The following is a 24326-nucleotide window of genomic DNA, read 5'->3' as shown; positions in this document are numbered from 1 at the left end:
GCTCCTTCACTGTAGTGTGCTGTAGGCTACTCATGTACAGTTCAGACGTCAAAAGCGAGTCTAACTGAATAGAAATTAAATGCGGGCTGACACGGTTGAGCGCTTTGCTTGGTTTCATGAAACCCCTCTCAACACTGCAGACTTCCTCATTGGTTTTCATGATTCACACACCTGTGCAGTGCGGAATTTAATGTTTTAATCAGTTAATGTGATCGGTTTAATGTGTCTCGGTTAATGTAACAGGTCTTCAGATTCCATAACTCCCTTTTTACTAAGGAATCACAAAGTCTCATCCCTAAGATAAACCATGAGATCTGTTAGCGATATTATGCCTACTGTGCAACAGACATATTTTCTCCTGAGATTGCAAAACAATTTGTACGTTGATGTAGTGCCCATGTTAAAATGTTGTGTTTTTAACCGTTATTTCCTGCTTTCAAAGAGCACCAAAATATACACTAACCATGAGCCTTAGAGTTTCTGCCACCACAGAAACAGTCCCTGGGTCTGTTCGAATGACCACCTGCGAATCCGAGGCCATGATTGTGCTTCCGTTGTGGGTATGGTAGCGAAGCAATTAATATGGATTAGCATTTCTCCCGACAGTCGAAGAGCTGCTCTGGCACGCTGCATCTACTTGGGCATATTAAAACATTTCAGTTTTTTCCGATCATGAGTATCATCCGATCCGACTATCATCTGTCAATTTACAGATACGATTATGAATATGGCCATGTCGGCAAACCCCTACTACCCAAACACAATATGAATAACTTTTACTGTGGAAAAGTTTGACTACCCTAAAATCAACTAACTCAAAAATCATGTTTTGGTCAAACTTCTTAGCAGGGAACAGAAAACCATCAAACGAGGAACCAGAATCGAAAACGAAAGTGATCTATACTGCTCCGGAACTGAATCGTTATTTTAAAAGCATGGTAACGGTTAATAACGTTTATTTACGTTCATGGCATTTTTTTCCAGTCCCACAAAAAATTCAACAAAGTGCCTATGGAAAGCCCTCACTTTGTCACTCAAACTTATTCCAGTGTCTGCCTGCCAGCTGAAAATCTTTGCCTGTGTGTAGGCTACCTGCCTCTCCCCCTCCCTCGGAAGCAATTAGGGAGAGAATTTTAATTAGAAGAATGGTTGAACTTTTTCAATGCGAATTAAGGATACTATAGTATCAAGTTTCACATTTAGATTTATTAACTACAAAAAGGTTTTAGATGTGTTTATTTAAATTCTGGTGCCCCAACTCTAGGCGGCATTATGTGTAATGTAGTGGAACTGAGTGTCATGATCAAGGGGGCTAGCTCTGGTCCAATGTTAGTTAAACCAACTCAAAGTTCCACTCCACTGTAGGTATAATTCTGTGGGCCTAATTCAGATAATGCATGTCATAACGACAAGATGCCCAGCGCTCTCCTCACTTGTGAAATTTCAGTCGTATCTTGCACCCTGCCAACACTACTCTGGTCTGTCTAATGCATGTACATAACTTGCCCGCTCCATCGCAAGCTGCTCTATCCATTGGTGAAATAATGTATTGTTGAGCTGAATGTAATATCATTTCTTTCCCCCCGAGGTTTAAAAATGAACAAAGGAATGATCTAAACCGTCACTTTTTTTGGTTTGAACCAGTTCTAAATGTTTAGTTTTCTGGACAAAATAAACATTTTTATGTTCAGAACAAAACGATTGGAAAATAATTTATGTTCCAACCCCTGCTTCTTAGGATTAAACGATTTGCGCAAATGGACTCAGTCCTGACATGACTGTGCAAGTGATCAAGTGCTTTCATATAACTCATTTTACCAATGAATGTTGTCATTGTTTTTAGGTGCAGTGCAGATGGAAGTGCATTATAACTATTTTGCCACACTGTCAAAGCAGACTGTTTGGCATGTTAATGAGTTGACGAATGAAATAGTCAATAAAAATAAGAACAAGTAAAATGATTTATACCCACAGTCCAATAAAGCTCCCCAATAAAGCAGTCTGGCAACTCTAGCTTTGTCTTTATTTCTCCAAGTTCATTACTCAGAATAAGTGACACATCGATCGGAATAAGGGGAAAGTAGAAACACTTTCTAACCACCTGTGCATAGTACACTCATAGTGCTTCCTCTATAACACCCAATTGTGTAGTAAAATTGTTGCTCTTTCAATTTGGACTAGAATGTACTGGAATCTAAAACATTATAATTGTTCTATTCTCACAATATTGCTCTGTCTGCGTTCCTTGTCTGTCTGTAGTTGCAGTCAGATTTTGTATTACATTGGACTAGTGACTGTTTTCCTTGTATGCGTAGGCAGACACAAACGCAATGGAAAGCAATGTCTTTCATCTTGCTCGTCCAAGAATAATACACTGTGAAATCCGATGTAATGGGAATACTAGGTTATGTAACAAACATATTTTCATCTATCAGGCTTATTTTGTTAATGTTGACATTGCTGGTTGAGCCATGAAACCAGGCTGACGACATTGTGCCACAAGCAACTTAAATTAAGTGACTCTTGCCTTCCATTTTTCGTTGCTCTATACTATAGGCCAGTCACGTTGATATTTTTGGAAGACTACTTTCCCCTGAAGTAGGATGATATGCGCAGGCATTGTTTTGCATTGGAGGGGCCGGTCTGTTCATGTCCACGTCCTCAGAATCCGCCCAAAACCCTGCCCACTTCTGCACCCCAACAACCCCGCTTTGGGTAGAAGTTAGGATCAGCTTACCCTTACCAAATCCTAACCTTAAAGAGACACTCCAGCTATTTTTGAACTTTCGTGTTGAAAACAATATCCCAAGTATAAATACAGTAATGTACACACTTGCGGGAACAATAGAGGACAAAAGAGAGAAGGCCCACCTCCCCACTTGTGCCATGTCATACCTGGACCACCTATTGATGTGCCTTTTTTGTTGTTAAATAAATCAGGTTATAAATGAGGGGAAAAGGAGACTTCATGCTGCTCCTACTATCCCACAGTGTACACACCTATGATGTGTGCACTAAACTATATTATACTGTGGCGATGTCTTTCTTGTAGACCCTTCACCCCTTTCAGAAATCAAACAGACATTTGTTTGACATTCCTTAATGTATCTCTGAAGGTAAATCTCTTGTGTTATTTGTTACATATCTGAAATGGACAGCTGGATGGCATATCCATTCCCGGAAAAAACTATTTGGTACAACAGCAGTAATGGGGTGAAAGGGTGACATCCAGTGGTAGTACAGTGAAATTGAACTATTTCTACAGACTAAGAACACATGAGATCCCAGGACACTAAGCACAGGATGACATGTTCTAGTTCAGCGTTTCCCAAACTCTGTTCTCGGGACCCTAAGGGGCGCACGTTTAGTTTTTTGCTCTAAAACGACACAGCTGATTCAAATAATTGAAGCTTGATGATTAGTTGATTCAGCTGTGTAGTGCTAGGGCAAAAACCAAAACGTGCACCCCATGGGGTCCAGAGGACTGAGTTTGGGAAACCCTGTTCTAGTTGATTAGCATAATTGACTCATTCCCTTGTCTCCTTTCGTCCATCACCACGGACACATGGAAGGACTGGATAGGTTTCTGCCATGCTGACTTCACCTTTTATTCCCTGTCACATTAGTGGTCACGGAGGAAAGATTATTAGAAAAAGGTTTTACGGGGAAAGAAGCTAGAGACACGGCTCCAGTCTTATGTACTGACAGTTTGCTATGCTCTCATCCTTATGCAAACAGTTGGCCTAATGAGATATACATTACGGTGTGCCTATTCTTAGACTAAATGGTACAGTGAGGGGGAAAAAGTATTTGATCCTCCACTGACAAAGAAATGATCAGTCTATAATTTTAATGGTAGGTTTATTTGAACAGTGAGAGACAGAATAACAACAACCAAATCCAGAAAAACGCATGTCAAAAATGTTATAAATTGATTTGCATTTTAATGAGGGAAATAAGTATTTGACCCCTCTGCAAAACATGACTTAGTACTTGGTGGCAAAACCCTTGTTGGCAATCAGAGGTCAGACGTTTCTTGTAGTTGGCCACCAGGTTTGCACACATCTCAGGAGGGATTTTGTTCCACTCCTCTTTGCAGATCTTCTCCAAGTCATTAAGGTTTCGAGGCTGACATTTGGCAACTCGAACCTTCAGCTCCCTCCACAGATTTTCTATGGGATTAAGGTCTGGAGACTGGCTAGGCCACTCCAGGACCTTAATGTGCTTCTTCTTGAGCCACTCCTTTGTTGCCTTGGCCGTGTGTTTTGGGTCATTGTCATGCTGGAATACCCATCCACGACCCATTTTCAATGCCCTGGCTAAGGGAAGGAGGTTCTCACCCAAGATTTGACGGTACATGGCCCTGTCCATCATCCCTTTGATGCGGTGAAGTTGTCCTGTCCCCTTAGCAGAAAAACACCCCCAAAGCATAATGTTTCCACCTCCATGTTTGACGGTGGGGATGGTGTTCTTGGGGTCACAGGCAGCATTCCTCCTCCAAACACGGCGAGTTGAGTTGATGCCAAAGAGCTCAATTTTGGTCTCATCTGACCACAACACTTTCACCCAGTTCTCCTCTGAATCGTTCAGATGTTCATTGGCAAACTTCAGACATGCCTGTATATGTGCTTTCTTGAGCAGGGGGACCTTGCGGCGCTGCAGGATTTCAGTCCTTCACGGCGTAGTGTGTTACCAATTGTTTTCTTGATGACTACGGTCCCAGCTGCCTTGAGATCATTGACAAGATCCTCCCGTGTAGTTCCGGGCTGATTCCTCACCGTTCTCATGATCATTGCAACTCCACGAGGTGAGATCTTGCATGGAGCCCCAGGCCGAGGGAGATTGACAGTTATTTTGTGTTTCTTCCATTTGCGAAGAATTGCACCAACTGTTGTCACCTTCTCACCAAGCTGCTTGGCGATGGTCTTGTAGCCCATTCCAGCCTTGTGTAGGTCTACAATCTTGTCCCTGACATCCTTGGAGAGCTCTTTGGTCTTGGCCATGGTGGAGAGTTTGGAATCTGATTGATTGCTTCTGTGGACGTGTCTTTTATACAGGTAATAAACCTAGATTAGGAGCACTCCCTTTAGAGTGTGCTCTTAATCTCAGCTTGTTACCTGTATAAAAGACACCTGGGAGCCAGAAATCTTTCTGATTGAGAGGGGGTCAAATACTTATTTCCCTCATTAAAATCAATTTCTAACGTTTTTGACATGCGTTTTTCTGGATTATTTTGTTGTTATTCTGTCTCTCACTGTTCAAATAAACCTACCATTAAAATTATAGACTGATCATTTCTTTGTCAGTGGGCAAACGTACAAAATCAGCAGGGGATCAAATACTTTTTTCCCTCACTGTACATGGCCATAGGGGATTTAGACTGAAGCCTCAACTCCCATCTTTATATATTTTCACAGCATTGTGATTCAATCAGTTTAATAAATGTTAAAGCAGCAGCCTAATTCAATATGATTAAAGCCAAATAGTAAGGGTGTAACTGTTCACCAAACTCACGGTTTGGTACGCTTTGCGGTTTTGGGGTCACGTTTCGGTACAGTGGAAAATGAAATGCCCACAGTTATTGAAGTTTTTGTTTATTTAAGAATAATGTTGGTATTCCTGCTTCCATATATGATCGAGTCATGTAAAGCCTGATGTGAGCATAACAAGGAATAGCAACACTTTGGATTTTCTTCAATGAAAACACATGATTACTCATCAACAATAATACTCAAAGTGCCACATGCTTGTGAAATCAATAAATAAACATGGCTCAGACATTGCATAGGCCTATGCTATAATGTTTTCTTACAAAGAGAAAAATATGTGCACTTGTCTGACTCATAAAGGGGGTGTGGTCTGTAGCACTGTACTTATTTCCCACTCTGGGGTAATGTGATTTGGCTGTCACTGTTAAGTAGCTCTCTGTAGCCCTGGAGGTCCAGCCATCTGTAGTAAGGGCAACACAGGGTGCATTGGCCAATTCATTGACAACGTTGGCTTTAGCTTGCTTATATAGAGCGGCTACTACTGGAAATGGGTGCGAAAGGGCGAAGTATGCAACGTCGCTCGAGCACTTTCACAAGGTGTTGAAACCCCCTATTCTTTCAACCACCGATAATGGGCGCATATCCGCGGCTACAAACATACCCATCGCTCTTGTAATTTCTTTGGCCCGGTCAGAATCGGCTGCAAAGGGGAAACAACGTTTATTTGCGTATCAGTCTTGCTCCGGTGGTGGGAATACTGGGTTGATGTCAGCGTAAATGTCAACATGTTTTTGAGGTGTTGGCAGCTGCATAGGCTATTCTCGTTGAACAGTGGTGACATACTCTGTCCATCGGCGTTATAATCTACCGGGAAACAAATGTTCCCAAACTGTAAATATAAACGATGGAGAATCCTCCAATTCTGGTTTATTGACTCCACACCTCGTCATCGTACAGAACTAGTTCCCGGCTGCGCCTCACAAAATGACAGTTTGAAATGGTGATAGATCTTACAGTACTTTGAATTTAAATATTTCCCAGTTACTTCCATGCTTTGGTTCTAAATCATTTGAATTAAACAAGTCCCTGATTTAAGCTCTTTATGCTCTTGTTAAAGACTGGATCGTTTGAGTCAATTAAGTTTCCAGTATCCTCGGATAACACTGGATTTATCAGAACTTTCTAACTTAAATAATATCATTTTATGATCAGTCAAAGGAGCATGTTTATGACTTACTACATGTACAAATGAGAAACAGATCCATTCTGGTTCCGACTATTGACCTATTACACCAGTTGTATTCGTTTAAGTTTGTATTTAAGAAACGCCATGTATCGATCACTGTCAGTTTACTGCAAAATGAGGTGACGTCACTATTCTGAGATCTCTGAGCTATTCTAGGTGGAAATCTATCTAAAACCTTATCAGGTGTTTTATTAGTATCCAGCTATAAGCCATGCATTTGTTTACTTGTTTTGCAGCTCAGTAAGCTTATCAGCAAGATCTGATAAAGTGTGAGAATTGTACCCATACACACTGCATATAATAAAACAAGTATTATCTAGTTTGGAGATCAATATAACCAATCTTATCTTTTGGACACACGACTCTGAAATATCACCTCTAAACTTACGATGTAATATCATAATACCAGCTGAAATGGTTAGACCCATGACTATAATAAACAGTATTTCCCCATTGTGATCTCCAAAAACTAGAATCATTAGTGTTTAGAAAATAGTTTTAGTTATGTCTCGTAAACCCCTGAAATTTAGCGATACAACATTTAGTGCATTGAATTCAAAACGCATAACCTGAGAATTAAAATAAACTAAATAAGAAAACAAATACATTGTAGTGATATGCGTAACTGGTTAACTAGTAAGCTAGGTAGCTAGTAAGGAAACCTGAGCTTAGAGAAAGAACTGGACTGCCCTAAACCAAGGTAGTTGTGATCAATATGATGAACCCATTTTCACATTTACGAACCTGGTGATACAAAAGCAGGTGAATGTAATAATGACAATCGACTTATTACTCGAGTAATTTAACTAACTCTTAGCATTTTCATTTGACTTGGAAAGACTAGGACCACATCGATTTTATGTCATTGTAGATATATACCTGAGCACAGTGTTTTAAGTCATTCAGTGCTCTCGTGTCAGATTGAGACATTCACTTGACCGTCTTAGTTAGCTGGCTAGCTAGCTAATAAATGTACTGAGTCAGAGCAAGCATGGTGGTGGTAGCATCATGCTGTGGGGATGTTTTTCAGTGGCAGGGACTGGGAGACTTGTCAGGATTGAGGGAAAGATGAACGGAGCAAAGTACAGAGAGCTCCTTGATGAAAACCTGCTCCAGACCAGGGCGAAGGTTCACCTTCCAACAGGACAACGACCCTAAGCACACAGCCAAGACAACGCAGAAGTGGCTTCGGGACAAGTCTCTGAATGTCCTTGAGTGGCCCAGCAAGAGCCCGGACTTGAACCCGATCAAACATCTCTGGAGAGACCTGAAAAATAGCTGTGCAGCGACGCTCCACATCCAACCTGACAGAGCTTGAGAGGATCTGCAGAGAAGAATGGGAGAAACTCTTCCAATACAGGTGTTCCAAGCTTGTAGCGTCATACCCAAGAAGACTCAAGGCTGTAATCGCTGCCAAAGGTGCTTCAACAAAGTACTGAGTAAAAGGTCTGAATACTTATGTAAATGTATTATTTCAGTTTTCTATTTGTAATAAATTAGCAAAAATGTATAAGAACCTGTTTTTGCTTTGTCATTATTGGGTATTGTGTGTAGATTGAGGATAATAAACAATTTAATCCATTTTAGAATAAGGCTGTAAAGTAAACAAATGTGGAAAGATTAAAGTTCCGAATGCACTGGCTACATGAAGTAAAGAGAAAGTTTAATGTTGGCAAAGATTATAGGGTCCCATAGGAAACACATTTACATTTGCGTCATTTAGCAGATGCTCTTATCCAGAGCGACTTACAAATTGGTGCATTCAACTTATGATAGCCAGTGGGACAACCACTTGTTTTTCTTTTTTTGTGGGGCAGGGGGGAGGGGGGGGTAAAATGATTACTTTTATACTATTCCAGGTATTCCTTAAAGAGGTAGGGTTTCAAGTGTCTCCAGAAGGTGGTCAGTGACTCCGCTGTCCTGGCGTCGTGAGGGAGCTTGTTCCACCATTGGGGTGCCAGAGCAGCGAATAGTTTTGACTGGGTTGTGTGGGAACTGTGCTTCTGTAGGGGGGCTAGCAGGCCAGCGGTGGATGAACGTAGTGCCCTCGTTTGGGTGTAGATTCTGATCAGAGCCTGAAGGTAAGGAGGTGCCGTTCCCCTCACAGCTCCGTAGGCAAGCACCATGGTTTTGTAGCAGATGCGAGCATCAACTGGAAGCCAGTGGAGTGTGCGGAGGAGTGGGGTGACATGAGAGAACTTGGGAAGGTTGAACACCAGATGGGCTGCAGCGTTCTGGATAAGTTTTAGGGCTTTAGTGGCAGAGGCAGGGAGCCCAGCCAACAGCGAGTTGCAGTAATCCAGACGGGAGATGACAAGTGCCTGGATTAGGACCTGTGATCACTTTCTGTGTAAGGTAGGGTCGTACTCTGCGAATGTTGTAGCACATGAACCTGCAGGATTGGGTCACCACTTTGATGTTAGCGGAGAACGACAGGGTGTTGTCCAGGGTCACGCCAAGGTTCCTTGCACTCTGGGAGGAGGACACAATGGAGTTGTCAACCGTGATGGCGAGATCATGGAGCGGGCAGTCCTTCCCCGGGAGGAAGAGCAGCTCTGTCTTGCCGAGGTTCACCTTGAGGTGGTGATCAGAACAAACACTGACCAACACTTTGGTTCCTACCCTGTCAAAATAACTCCTCCCTGACATTTTCATTCATTGTCATGTCAAACACTGTATTCAAAGTGCCCACTATTACAGTTGAAGTCTGAAGTTGGAGTCATTAAAACTCGTTTTTCAACCACTCCACAAATTTCTTGTTAACAAACTATAGTTTTGGCAAGTCGGTTAGGACGTCTACTTTGTGCATGACACAAGTAATTTTTCCAACAATTGTTTACAGACAGATTATTTCTGTATCACAATTCCAGTGGGTCAGAAGTTTACATACACTAAGTTGACTGTACCTTTTTTAAACAGCTTGGAAAATTCCAGAAAATATCATGGCTTTATAAGCTTCTGATAGGCTAATTGACATCATTTGAGTCAATTGGAGGTGTACCTGTGGATGTATTTCAAGGCCTACATTCAAACTCAGTGCCTCTTTGCTTGAGATCATGTGAAAATCAAAAGAAAGCAGCCAAGACCTCAGAAAAAAAATGGTAGACCTCCACAAGTCTGGTTCATCCTTGGGAGCAATTTCCAAACGCCTGAAGGTACCACGTTCATCTGTACAAACAATGGTACACAAGTATAAACACCATGGGACCACGCAGCCGTCATACCGCTCAGGAAGGAGACGCGTTCTGTCTCCTAGAGATGAACGTACTTTGGTGCGAAAAAGTAAAAAATCTATCCCAGAACAACAGCAAAGGACCTTGTGAAAATGCTGGAGGAAACGGGTACAAAGGTATCTATATCCAAAGTAAAACGAGTCCTATATCGACATAACCTGAAAGGCCGCTCAGCAAGGAAGAAGCCACTGCTCCAAAACCGCCATAAAAAAGCCAGACTACGGTTTGCAACTGCACATGGGGACAAAGACTGTACCTTTTGGAGAAATATCCTCTGGTCTGATGAAACAAAAATAGAACTGTTTGGCCATAATGACAATCGTTATGTTTGGAGGAAAAAAACACCATCCCAACCGTGAAGCACGGGGGTGGCAGCATCATGCTGTGGGGGTGCTTTGCTGCAGGAGGGACTGGCGCACTTCACAAAATAGATGGCATCATGAGGAAGGACAATTATGTGGATATATTGAAGCAACATCTCAAGACATCAGTCAGGAAGTTAAATCTTGGTCGCAAATGGGTTTTCCAAATGGACAATGACCCCAACCATACTTCCAAAGTTGTGGCAAAATGGCAACAAAGTCAAGGTATTGGAGTGGGCATCACAAAGCCCTGACCTCAATCCTATAGAAAATGTGTGGGCAGAACTGAAAAAGCTTGTGCGAGCAAGGAGGCCTACAAGCCTGACTCAGTTACACCAGCTCTGTCAGGAGGAATGGGCCACAATTCACCCAACTTATTGTGGGAAGCTTGTGGAAGGCTACCCAAAACGTTTGACCCAAGTTAAACAATTTAAAGGCAATGCTACCAAATACTAATTGAGTGTATGCAAACTTCTTCCCCACTGGGAATGTGATGAAAGAAATAAAACCTGAAATAAATCATTCTCGCTACTATTATTCTGACATTTCACATTCTTAAAATAAAGTGGGGATCCTAACTGACCTAAGACGGGAATTTTTACTAGGATTAAATGTCAGGAATTGTGAAAAACTGAGTTGAAATGTATTTGGCTAAGGTGTGTGTGTGTATATACTTCCGACTTCAACTGTATATTAAAACTATAGAATTAGAATAATCATTATATTTCCATGATTCCAACAGTTCACCCAATTGTTTTGATCTACATCGCAAGTCAAATTGCAATTGCATTTGGTAAATTTTACATTTGGTAAAAAATAAGACCTAGATTTTCTTTTTTTCGTGCAGCCCTACGTGGCAGTATGGACATTTTCCTAAATGAGTGCAGGAAAAGCAGAAATGGATGAAAAACAATCAGAATGGAGAAAGACTCATTGAAATCACTTAATGTATGTGTTGCCACCCCTAGGGTCACGCACTACTCCTAAAGCAAATTTAGAATGTTTATTATTCAAAAACATAAAATACCGTCATACTGTCAAGAAAAATACCGTAATATGGTGTTTTTGCCATATTGCCCAGCCCTACGTTACACTCCTACCAAATAGGTATTGTATTTCAGGCAGAATGCTTATGGATTTTAGCAAAGCTCAGCCCTGTTGATTGCAAAATCTGTCAAACAATTGCTTCCAGCTCTATTTATTTTTAAGATTTGAGATTTACAACAGATAGCCTAGCATATGGTGGGGCCAAACAGTTATGTCACGCGCTGCATTAATTAATTTCTGATGTACATTTTGTCGCTGTTGACGTGAAGTCTGACCCCAAATAGCCTCCGGCTAGTGAGCTGAGAAAATGGTGACCTCTAGTATTGTATTGTGCTCCTTTGCAACAGTGACACACAGCCCTTCACGGACACAGGCCTGTAACCCAGGTGGCTTGTACAGTGTGTATCTCTTCAGTGTCTTTGGAACACGCTGACTGGTAAAGAGGCACTTGTTATCTGCATATAGCAGGCACCGCATGCCTAAATAATTTATGGAGACATTCCAACCCATTGACTCAGAGCACGGCACATCTCCTGAGAATATTTGTTTTAAGGTTCCTGTGTGTGCGTGGCGTGTGTCTAAAGTGGCTTGCTACTCAGGCCGTAAATGTCAGGTGAAAAGGCTGCTATGGGGAGAGAGAGACCAAGCAAACATGGACTGCTCCGCTTTCACTATTCATTACAATTATGCTGAGTTGGCTCTTCCCTGGAGTATTGACAATTCCCACTTAAAGCACTCAAGTCTCATTTGGGAAATAATTACAATCTGTGCATAATTATTACTATTATTGCTGTAGTATGAAAAAGTGATTGTTTGGCATGTAAATATATTCAATGATTGGGATAACTTTCCTTTAAGTTTTATTCTTTACATATTACATAGTCTAAGAATCTTGTCACCCTACAAACCAGTTTAGAGGTTGTGTATCCTTACAATAACATGCGTAGCCTTTTGAATGTATACAGAAACTAATCCTTTATTTACATTTGACAAACATTATCAAACCTTTATTTCGGTCTTTACAAGATGGATGTTACTAACAAATGCAGAGATAAAAATAGAAACTGATGCACATAACACTTTTTTTTTTTTTTTTTTTTTCTGTTAGTCATGTTACGTAGCAATTTATTTAATCTTACTGATTCACTAATAGTCATCATGAAAATAAATAGAAAACGTAACTAAATAGACATCTCGATTTAAGGTGACGTCAGAGCTTATAGTTTCATGGCACATACAGAAGGTAACTTCACACTGCAGACACGATCATTCCAGCGTTTTTCTTCTCCATAGTTCATATGCATACAGTTCTCATTTCCGTTGGCGTTATCAGGCTGTACGTTGTCCCAGTCGCGGTAGTAGAACCTGGACCCGTCACTCCACAGCCAAAGGCGCTCCTGGGTAGCGTCCTGTCCGCCGAGCCAGGCGCTTGGGAAGTCGTGCGTCTGTCTGCGGATCATCTCCTGAATGAAGTGGTTCTCTTCTGTGCTGTGGATGGATGCCAGGTTGGCTCCCTGAAAGACGCAGTAGCGCTCCGACTCGGCCCATGTCCGTTCGGTGGGGATGTACGTAAAACAGCGGTGTCCATGATTGAACCAGCCCGTGGGGCATGCACTCCTGCTCTCTGTTATCACCTGCTCCTCCTCCATTCCCCAAAGCTCCTCCAGAGACATTGCCTGCTCTACACCAAGCTCCTCTGATGGCTCGAGAGGTAGACCCTGTCCAGCGTCTGTTTCCTCAAAGACCTCGAGAGGTGGGTTCTGTTCAAAGTAGTTTCCCTCGGCACCCATGTCCTCCATAGGAGGAACATGTTTGGCGTCAGCAAGCTCTGGGTTTGCCTCCAGTAAGGGCTTAAGAGGAAGAAGTTGGGCCTCCAGTAAGGGCGTTGTGTTGCTGAGCTCCAAGACCGCACTGACAAGTAGGAGGATGGTCAACTTCTCCATTGCACTAGGCTCCTGTTAGAGGGTTCTGTACATCTGGAGGAAGAGGAGCACATTTTATACGCTACAGGTAGCTTTCATGGCCACAAAGTTAATTTCTAACAATGGTTAACTAGTGTTGCTGATACAGTATGTTTACGAGTGATTCTTGTAGCAATTGATCAAAGTACAAAATAGCAGGCTCATATCTATTTCCTTATTGATGAATGCCTCCACGTGAGTGCAGGGATTTATTGGAAACATGGAACAATGTGCCGAGGTAATTGTGTGTTTGGTTATATTTATGGTCATCTTTATTTCCTTATCATGGCATGTTTCTTGATACTGTCCATTAACAGGAAGATTATACTGTATAATAATGCTGAGTGGGCAGGGTTGCAAAACGTCATTCCATGTTTATATGTCCATCAACCAGATGGAGACCAGGTTAAATAGAAAAATGTAAACAATTAAGATCGGGCCACGTTTTACTTCGGGCTTCACACTTCAACACGCATGCACATGATAGGAGAATCATATTTGTTCTGCTTCTGTAAGAATATAATTTTGGATAAAAAAATGTTTATGAAGTTAAAGGCAGTCGACTGCATTATGAATTTACACACAGCAGTTTTATGTTTCATAGCTATTGTTTTTAACCTGACCTCGACATTGGCTTCCTTGTTCTGGACTATGTATTGTTTTAGGATTTTCCCCATCTATATCATATCACTTGATATGGTCAACGAGGTCATGGTATCAATCTTGTGCTTGTGAGTGGTCGTGTCTGAGCAAAAGCTGAACAATCCATGACACGCCTAACAGTGAAGTGTTCTGTTGAAAATGGCACAATATATTAATTTATTGGAAAACGAATGACTTTTGTTTTAAGACAGGGCCATCTCAGTTGGTGTACTAAATCCAATGCCTGGCGGGCTCAACCTCTTTACATTGAATGCCGCAGGGGATTTAATTGAGGAGACAATTGCTATGCCCCGTTTGTTCTGCTATTTTTAGCTGGTGTTTTGATGGAGGACAAGATTATAGCCCTGGTGTGTGTGAAATGCGGTGTGCTCAGCTCTATGCTTCTTCTGCTGTCTGGCCCTGCTGTGGCTACCCACTGACCTGTTGTCATGGAACCACAGGGCTTCTGACCACAATGACATTGTGGTGCCAGGCAAGATGGCACGTACACACACAGTACAGACAGTTCTAGATAAAAGTATTATCTAAGCCAAGCACTTGTTGATAAAACATAGCATCAGTTCCGTTGTGCATACTTGTTAGGACAGAAAGTAGACACATTTTTATGTGAAACGATTAGAATGATAATTTCTTCCTCGGTAGGCTATTGTGTCAAGGATGTATGAAGTTCACCTCCACCTTCAGATGATGCACATGGTAATCCAAACTACTAGAAGCTATCTAGGAAAGTAGGTGAGGGTCAGGGAATTCTAAGTATACACCGCTGTCCTCTTCTGGGAGAGAACAACTTTGGTAAAACTTTCTATGAACCGCATATGAACAGTGTATTATGAATGTATAATATATATTCCATTCTATCACCCATCATGCTTTATAATTGATGTAAGCATCTATAACAGGTTGTGGCTATGTAATGGCCTGTATTAAAACACAATTAACACAAATGCATCACAAACCTAGGAAATGTTCATATAAAGTGATATGTGTCATGGAGTTTTGAGCACCTGAGCCAAGTCCTGGTATAATGTCATCAAGCCTATGCTGTTAGAACAGCAACCTCCTTAGCGCTCAGTAATGGCCTCCCTAATGGGTTCTAACATTATCCTCACATGGCTTTATGGAGATTCAGAGCTGAGGCGTAGATGAGCGTATTGTTTTGAAGTGTGTGTTCCATCATCATTAAGTGTGGGAGTGTGGTATGTTCATATCACTAACTTCTGAACGCACCCTCACAGCAGGTGAAGCCAGGGGAAGGGGTTCTTTGTAAGGGGGACTTGGCTGAATTTCCTAATTAATATTATTTCAAGTAAATATGTTGAAATATTTTAAATATTTAGTTTGGATATGGTGTCAGCCCACGCTCTGTTTTTCATTGTTTCTGGTCATGAGACTGGGCGGCTCCTCTGAAAGCTCATTAGAAAAATGGAAATGACACAATGTGATGAATTATTCAAAGACTGTGTTAAGTGTTTATCCATCGCTCGAGGGCTTAGAATGGTAGTTGGTGTTATTTGGTCTTGTTTACATGTGTAAGATGACATCGAAGAACATTGAATTTGGTTAACTATCTTGTGATATACAGTGTGTGTAATGCAATTACTTGTTTAGGCAGTATTGGCAGCCCAAACGTAAGACTATCATAGTCGTCCATTGTAACACTAGAAAAAAATGTGAAATCAAGCGCAGCCTATAGGCCTATTGATCTTGTGAATGCATTAAGGCATTTCCTTCTGACCAGAGATCAATATGCATATGTAATCAAGGAACAATGAGGTTGCAACTCTAAGCCATCCATCCACAAACTCTGCTATATTTCACCCAACATAACACACGGCCGGCTTAGCGCCCACACAGCTGTAAAAGTATAGGAATTAGGCGAGGCATTTTGTTTTTCAGTCAACAACATGAGGCTAAATCATAAACATATTGAATAATTCAGTATAGAATATTTGTTTATTTATATTTGAGACAATTCAATGCTTTGCTTTTGATTTCCTTTTCTGTAGTAGCCAAACAGTTTGTCTTTGGCTCGAACACACTTTCTTACTTCCTCATTTCAAGTTTGACTGTCTCGGGAGTGTTACTCAATCAAGCATAGCAGAACCACCAGTTCCACCCAGAGCGTGTCATTACACACGACCATAAACCCCCCATGGGTGATTTGGCATCCCTCAGGGCTCTGTATACAATCCAATTAAATTCAGTTTGGAGAGGATAAACTGTGCCACCTTGTTTTGGACTTTCAGGTATACTCTGGGATCTGTTCCCTTATATAGGAAGCTTAGAAAATATTTATTTTGACTGCATATAATACCATCGCTTGAAGACCCATCATTGCATTTACATTTACATTTTAGTCATTTAGCAGACGCTCTTATCCAGAGCGACTTACAGTTAGTGAGTGCATACATTTTTTCATACTTGCTCCCGGTATGGTGTGTTTTGCTTTGTCCTGCTGGGATGAAGTGGAGGTATTCCCAGGTCTGTTTAGTCAGACACCCCCTCTGTCTTTATAGCTACATTATCTGCTTTATAGATATCATGGGAAGTAATTAGAAGCTACTTTGTGTGTGCTGTGTATATGAAGACTCACACAACCCATACCACTCATATATATATATATATATATATATATATATATATATATATATATATATATATATATATATATATATATATATATATATATATATATATATACACACACACTGTGCCCTCGGCACTGAAGCAGAGGTGGCTGATAAGCCTGGTCAGGGAAAGTCACACATGATCACATTCAAACAAGATCTGCTTGCTCCTTCCTTCACCTCCTCCCGACCCCTTTCACATGCTGTTGATCGGCTCAGAGAAGGCAAAGCGCTCGTGAAACCTGAGGATCGCTCTGACTCGAGGGAGAGATCACACATCATGACTTAGCCTACAAGGTAAGGCAGTGCCTGAAAAGACAAATGATAGCAAATGAATACTATAAATATATGTATTTCAAAGCGAGTGCAAATGTGACTAGTTTCAGGAAACTAGGCGTATGTCACGGGTCACTACTTCAGAGCCATTTGAAAGTAAAGTTGTTTAATTTCAAGTTAGTGTACTGTTAGCTAACGTTAGGGGTATGATATTATTCGTATCTGAGTCGTTTGCTTGGCTAGTTAGAGCCTAATGTTAGCTAGCTAACATTGAACCTTGTTGGATAGCTACCAGCAGGGTAGTAACGTCATGAGTTGGGATTATGGGACATTGTTTAGCTAGCTAATGCTAGCTGTCTGGCTCGCTAGCTAACGTTACGTGACGTGTATGATCTTACACGTTGTTTACCTAGCTAGCTACATGTCTTAACAAAAGACTCCACTATGCAAGTAACCATTTCGGGTTCGTTCGTAAATTCAGTCTGAGTATGCCAGAGCTCAGAATAACTGATACATTTACGAACGCACAACACCCGTTGAATATGGCCGGTGCCAGTAAACGTCGGCAAAAAAGCATAATTCAATTGTTAGGCTGTTTTCATGTTATCCAGAGGTAAACAATTAACCATAATCCCAATTTTGTGTCTTAAAGTAAATAGCAAGCTAGCAGATGTTAGCTTGGGTGCTTGACTGCCGTTGTGAGGTCAGAACGCTCCTATAAACCCTACTCACCGGCCAGAGCGTCCAGTGTGTGCTCTGAACCCCCCCGAGAGCCAAACGAAATGGGTGGGGCTAAAGTTTAAGAGGGTGTGAATGATGCTGAATGGGTGTAGACAAAGAGCTCTACACTAGGTACCAAAACATTCAAAGGCCATTTTCTCAAATGTGAGATTACAAATTGATCAACTTTCAAAGCAGAATTACTTTCCTATTGTTCCCTTAAATGCAGTGTATGATATACCATTTTATCCAATATAAAAAACACAATTTCAAATTTTGCTACATAAGACCGAATGAAGGCGGTCGGGCACAAATGGTTATAGATAAGGCAGATGTGTGATGTGTTGTCTCAAACTTCAGCTCTTGAAAGGGGACTCTCAGGGGACTGAAACCATAGTATATAGCTAAGCGGGATGCCATATTTTATTTAGAAGCATGCAATCTTGTGTATTGTACTCCAGTAAGATTATCAGGAGAGGTTATGCTTTTCCAACAGTCTTGAAAGAGTTCCCACATATGCTGAGCACTTGTTGGCTGCTTTTGCATAAGGACACATTTCCACCGGTCTAATGTCCATTGCTCATGTTTCTTGGCCCAAGCAAGTCTCTTCTTATTGGTGTCCTTTTAGTAGTGGTTTCTTTGCAGCAGTTTGACCATGAAGGCCTGATTCACGCAGTCTCCTCTGAACAGTTGATGTTGAGATGTCTGTGACTTGAAGTATTTATTTGGGCAGCAATTTCTGAGGCTGGTAACACTAATGAACTTATCCTCTGCAGCAGATGTAACTCTGGGTCTTCCATTCCTGTGGTGGTCCTCATGAGAGCCAGTTTCATCACAGCACTTGATGGTTTTTGCGACTGCACTTGAAGAAACGTTCAAAGTTCTTGAAATGTTCCGTATTGACTGACCTTCATGTCTTAAAGTAATGATGGACTGTCATTTTTCTTTGCTTATTTGAGCTGTTCTTGCCATAATATGGACATAGCCCTATTTGATAAAAGACCATCTTCTGTATACCACCCCTATCTTGTCACAACAGAACTGATTGGCTCAAACGCATTAAGAAGGAAAGAAATTCCACAAATTAACTTTTAACAAGGCACACCTGTTAATTGAAACGCATTCCAGGTGACTACCTCATGAAGCTGGTTGAGCGAATGCCAAGAGTGTGCAGTGAGTGACAAGCATGTCGGCCCCAACCAAGAGGACCCAGTGGCGGGAGCAACTGCAGCACCTCCGCAGGGACCAGGGCATCTCCAAGAAGTTGCTGCTCAACTGCTGCCTGGTCCGATGCATCATCGCCTGGGCCTCCCCCAGCACCAAAGGTACAGGGAACTCCACTCGAGTGGGTTGATAATGTAGATTAGTCGCTACCTATGCTAACAATGGTTGTTAAAGTGATGTCACATTGCCCTGAGACCTGAAGACTCAGGATTGAAATGATCAGTTTGCTAAATAGCGTATTGGATCCTATGATCAGCTTTGTAGTAGTGGCAGAGAACATGTTATCCGATCAGGGCAGGACGTTGATTTGTATACACTAGTACTGTGCCTTGAACATGGCATCTGCTGTTGCATGTCATTGTGGTGAAGTGATGCAATGTCAGATACATGTGGTTTGTCAGGACACCTGTGCGAGACCTTACGTCAAAGCTTTATTTCTCTCGCCCTCTGCACACCTGATGAACAGATGTTTAACTTTTTCTTGTTAATAAACTAATCCATTTCAATCGTTGTCATATTCTTGAAAGCTTCACTGTGCTGTAAGTGGTATTTGTTTAAATATATACATGTACTCTGACTGTGTTATTTGTGAAATCAGGCAATGTGAAAATGGTGAAACAAAACTATTTATTCCTCTGTCGGGACCAATTATACTGAACAAAAAATATAAACGCAACACGTGGTGGTCACATGTTTCATGAGCTGAAATGAAAGATCCCAGAAATATTCAATATGCAAAAGCTTATTTCTCTCAAATTATGTGCACAAATGTGTTTACAACCCTGTGGCATATCAAGAAGCTGGTTAAACAGCAGAGCATTACACAGGTGCACCTTGTGCTGGGGACATTAAAAGGTCACACTAATGTGCAGTTTTGTCACTTAACATAATGCCACAGATGTCTCACGTTTTGAGGGAGCGTGCAATTGGCATGCTGACTGTAGGAATGTCCACCAGAGCTGTTGCCGTAGAATTGAATGTTCATTTCTCTACCATAAGCCGCCTCAGTCGTTTTAGAGAATTTGGCAGTATGTCCAACCGGCCTCACAACCGCAGACCACCTTGTGGGCGAGCGGTTTGTTGATGTCAACGTTGTGAACAGAGTGGTGGGGTTATGGTATGGGCAGGCATAAACTACGGACAACGAACACAATTGCATATTATCGATAGCAATTTGAATAAACAAAAATACAGTGACGAGATCCTAAGGCCCATTGTAAGGCCAGTTTCTTTTTTAAAGTTATATGTGACCAACAGATGCATATCTGTATTCCCAGTCATGTGAAATCCATAGATTAGGGCCTAATGAATTTAAAATCCCTGATTTCCTCATATGAACTGTAACTCAGTAAAATCAATGAAATTGTTGCATGTTGTGTTTTATTTTTATTCAGTATAAATGCACCTCTGCTGTGGAACATGAGTAACCCTTACCAGCAGGTTGATACCCCTGTCAACATAAAGCTTACCTTTTCTCAGATGTTCATTGTTTTGGTGTTAGCATCACTAGTACTCCAGGGAATTCAGCTGTGTAATGAGCGTATGGCGTTGAGCTTCGTGGTTTGATGACAGCCGAAGATAGATACCCTTGGATGGCCCGGTCATTTTCCCACATTTTAAAATTGATGTGCAGGAAAGAGCTGGTTTCTAATTACAGAGATTTTTTTTTACAATTATCAAGATGCACCAGACAAATGTTTTTTATTTCATCCCTGATATTTTTGGCAAAAATCTTTGTCTAATGATTCAGTCTGTCTGCTGTTAATTTGTAATCAATCAGAAGAAGTCACAGAAATATGCTTTACTTTGGTCCGGAATGAATCAGTGAACGTATCGCTGTATGTGGGGCAAAAAACATATCATGCTTCCAAGACTGTTAAAACACTATTAATGTGATATCGATCAGCCCTTTCCTCACGTTGTAGGAACGGCACAATTTATGGTCCAGTCTGAATGAAAAATGATAGACGCTCATTGCACCATATGCTGAAGCTGACAGCGGTAGATAAATGTATTCGCAGTGTTATTGATTACTCAGTGGGCTATATATGGTCATATGGCATTATGAATAGTGTTTGCTATAGGAGAGCTCCCTCCAATTGGATCATGAGACATTGGCCATAAACTGATAGATGGTAGAAGAAAACAGTTAGGTGCCTTTGGTTAGGGGCTGTGTATCATATTTACTTGCTTTACTGCCAATCAGTTATATGCATTTCCTGTGGTCTAAATATATACCTTCAGAGTCGGTATTCCGGACACAAATTAAGCCTGGGACTAAAAAGCGTTCTCAATGGAGAATGTTCAATGAAATAACTTTTAAGTCCAGGACCAGGCTTAATGTGTGTCCAGAAAACTGGCCTTAAAAGTAAGCATTTGGTATTCATATATTCTGTCAATATACAATACAGGCTTTTATGGAAATATGGCTTGGATGTTATCCGCACAAATAGAATTTGAAGTTGGCAGGGCTATATTTAGTCTTAAAAATCTTCCAAGGAAATATCCTCAAAAGAGAATGAACAGGACCAGTGGGTATTATTATAATGTAGCATTGAACCGTTGGGAAAAAGAAAAGTAGTGAATTAGTCTTGGCTAGCTAACTGAGATCAATTTGTCCTAAAGGCTTTGTCTTTCAGTTTGGATTATTCAGAAGAGATTTCCCTTTTTCTTAGATTTGCATGGCATGGGTTCAGAGCATCTGGGTTTTTTGTTGCCTGGAGGTACATTGGTATATAACTCAATTTTATGTTTTTGTTTTGCATTGAAATGGCATCCGAGACTGGGCTACTGTGGCCTGGAGGAACATTTTCCATGAGCAGTCCTAATTTAGAATTATGATTCGGTCTTCCCTGCTGTTGAAGAACCTGCCATTCTCTTTGTCTAATGACACATCGATGCATTACAGCAGGGCAATTCCACAGTAAGAGTGATGCTGAGACTCAGATTTTTTACAGATTCTTTACTCTAAAATGTATGTTAATCAAATCGAATGAAATTGTATTTGTCACATGCGCCAAATTCAACAGGTGTAGACATTACCGTGAAATGCTTACTTACAAGCCCTTAACCAAAAATGCAGTTCTAAGAAAATAGTTTTTAAAAAAGAATGAAAGAAACACAATAACAATAATGAGTATATACAGGGGGTACAGGTTAGTCGAGGATAATTTGTACATGTAGGTAGGGTGAAAGTGACTATGCAAATAGTCCGGGTGGCCATTTGATTAATTGTTCAGCAGTCTTATGGCTTGGGGGTAGAAGCTGTTAATGAGCCTTTTGAACCTAGACTTGGCGCTCCGGTACCGCTTGCCGTGCGGTAGCAGAGAGAACAGTCTGACTTGGGTGAATGGAGTCTTTGACAATTTTTTGGCCCTTCCTCTGACACCGCCTAGTATTTACAGTACCTGTCATCAGTTTGGACACCTACTCATTCAAGGGGTTTTCTTTATTTTTACTATTTTCTACATTGTAGAATAATAGTGAAGACATCAAAACTATGAAATAACACACTTGGAATCATGTAGTTACCAAAAAAGTGTTAAACAAATCAAAGTATATTTTATATTTAAACTTCTTCAAAGTAGCCACCCTTTGACTTGATGACAGCTTTGCAGACTCCTGGCATTTTCTCAACCTGCTTCATAAGGTAGTCACCTGCAATGCATTTCCAACAGTCTTGATGGAGTTACCACATGCTTAGCACTTGTTGGCTGCTTTTCCTTCACTCTGCGGTCAAACTCATCCCAAACCATCTCAATTGGGTTGAGGTCGGGTGATTGTGGAGGCCAGGTCATCTGATGCAGCAATCCATCACTCTCGGTCTTGGTCAAATAGCCCTTACACAGCCTGGAGGTGTGTTTGTGGTAATTGTCCTGTTGAAAACAAATGATAGTCCCACTAAGCCCAAACCAGATGGATCGCTGCAGAATGCTGTGGTAGCCATGCTGGTTAAGTGTGCCTTGAATTCTAAATAAATCACTGACAGTGTCACCAGCAAAGCACCCACACACCATCACACCACCTCCTCCATACTTCACGGTGGGAACCACACATGCGGAAATCATCCGTTCACCTACTAGGTGTCTCACAAAGACACGGCGGTTGGAACCAAAAATCTCACATTGGGACTCATCAGACGAAAGGACAGATTTCCACCAGTCTAATGTCCATTGCTCGTGTTTCTTGGCCCAAGCACGTCTCTTCTTCTTATTGGTGTCCGTTAGTAGTGGTTTCTTTGCAGCAATTAGACTATTAAGGCCTGATTTCACGCAGTCTCCTCTGAACAGTTGATGTTGATCTGTATGTTACTTTTTTTAGCACTTATTTGGGCTGCAATATCTGAGGCTGGTAACTCTGGGTCTTCCTTTCCTGTGGCGGTCCTCATGAGAGCCAGTTTCATCATAGCGCTTGGTGGTTTTTGCGTCTACACTTGAAACTTTCAAAGTTCTTGACATTTTCCAGATTGACTGACCTTCATGTCTTAAAGTAATGATGGACTGTCGTTTCTCTTTGCTTATTTGAGCTGTTCTTGCCATAATATGGACTTGGTCTTTTACCAAATAGGGCTATCTTCTGTATACCACCCATACCTTGTCACAACACAACTGATTTGCTTAAACGCATTGAGGTTATAAATTCTTCAAATTAACTTTTAACAAGGCACACCTGTTAATTGAAATGCATTCCAGGTGACTACCTCATGAAGCTGGTTGAGTGAATGCCAAGAGTGTGCAAAGCTGTCATCAAGGCAAAGGGTGGCTACTTTGAAGAATCTCAAATAGAAAATGTTTTGATTTGTTTAACACTTTTTTTTGGTTACTACATTATTTCATAGTTTTGATGTCTTCACGATTATTCTACAATGTAGAAAATAGAAAGAAAAAAATAACTTGAATGAGTTGTTGTCAACTTTTGACTGGTTCTGTAGGTCCTGCATGGCAAGCAGCTTGGCCCCAGTGATGTATTGGGCCGTACACTCTACACTCTGTAGTTCCTTACGGTCGTATGCCGAGCAGTTGCCATACCAGGCGGTGATGCAACCGGTCAGGATGCTCTCGATGGTGCAGCTGTATAACTTTTTGAGGTTCTGGGGACCCATGTCAAGTCTTTTCAGTCTCCTGAGGGGGAAAGGCGTTGTCGTGCCCTCTTCACGACTTTCTTGGTGTGTTTGGACCATGATAGTTCGTTGGTGATGTGGACACCAAAGAACTTGACACTCTCTCGACCTGCTCCACTACAGCCCCGTCGATGTGAATGGGGGCATGTTCGGCCCTCCTTTTCCTGTAGTCCACGATCATCTCCTTTTGTCTTGCTCACATTGAGGGAGAGGTTGTTGTCCTGGCACCACACTGCCAGGTCTCTGACCTCTTCCCTATAGGCTGTCTCATCGTTGTCGGTGATCAGGCCTACCACCGTTGTCGTCAGCAGACTTAATGGTGTTGGAGTTGTGCTTGGCCACGCAGTCGTGGGTGAACA

The 24326-nt window shown here is 41.4% G+C and overlaps 2 protein-coding genes across 2 annotated transcripts in view; one reads left to right on the top strand and one right to left on the bottom strand.

The window, feature by feature from the left end:
- The window catches only part of LOC121554377 (Kv channel-interacting protein 4), a 285233-nt gene that overhangs the window by 8243 nt on the left and 252664 nt on the right, over positions 1-24326 (top strand). The window lies entirely within an intron of this gene.
- On the bottom strand, positions 12549-13320 carry LOC121554375 (ladderlectin-like). The gene has a single exon (XM_041867932.1). It carries the CDS (start codon positions 13318-13320, stop codon positions 12595-12597), a length of 726 nt encoding a protein of 241 aa, XP_041723866.1. The 3' UTR covers positions 12549-12594.

Source organism: Coregonus clupeaformis, chromosome 39, assembly GCF_020615455.1.
Source record: "Coregonus clupeaformis isolate EN_2021a chromosome 39, ASM2061545v1, whole genome shotgun sequence".
Taxonomy (NCBI): Eukaryota; Metazoa; Chordata; class Actinopteri; order Salmoniformes; family Salmonidae; genus Coregonus; species Coregonus clupeaformis.
This window is presented reverse-complemented; position numbering and strand designations above follow the sequence as displayed.

What these genes read in the sequence shown, in the direction of transcription:
- LOC121554375 (XM_041867932.1), bottom strand. Translation starts at nt 13,320, where the DNA reads ATGGAGAAGTTGACCATCCTCCTACTTGTCAGTGCGGTCTTGGAGCTC.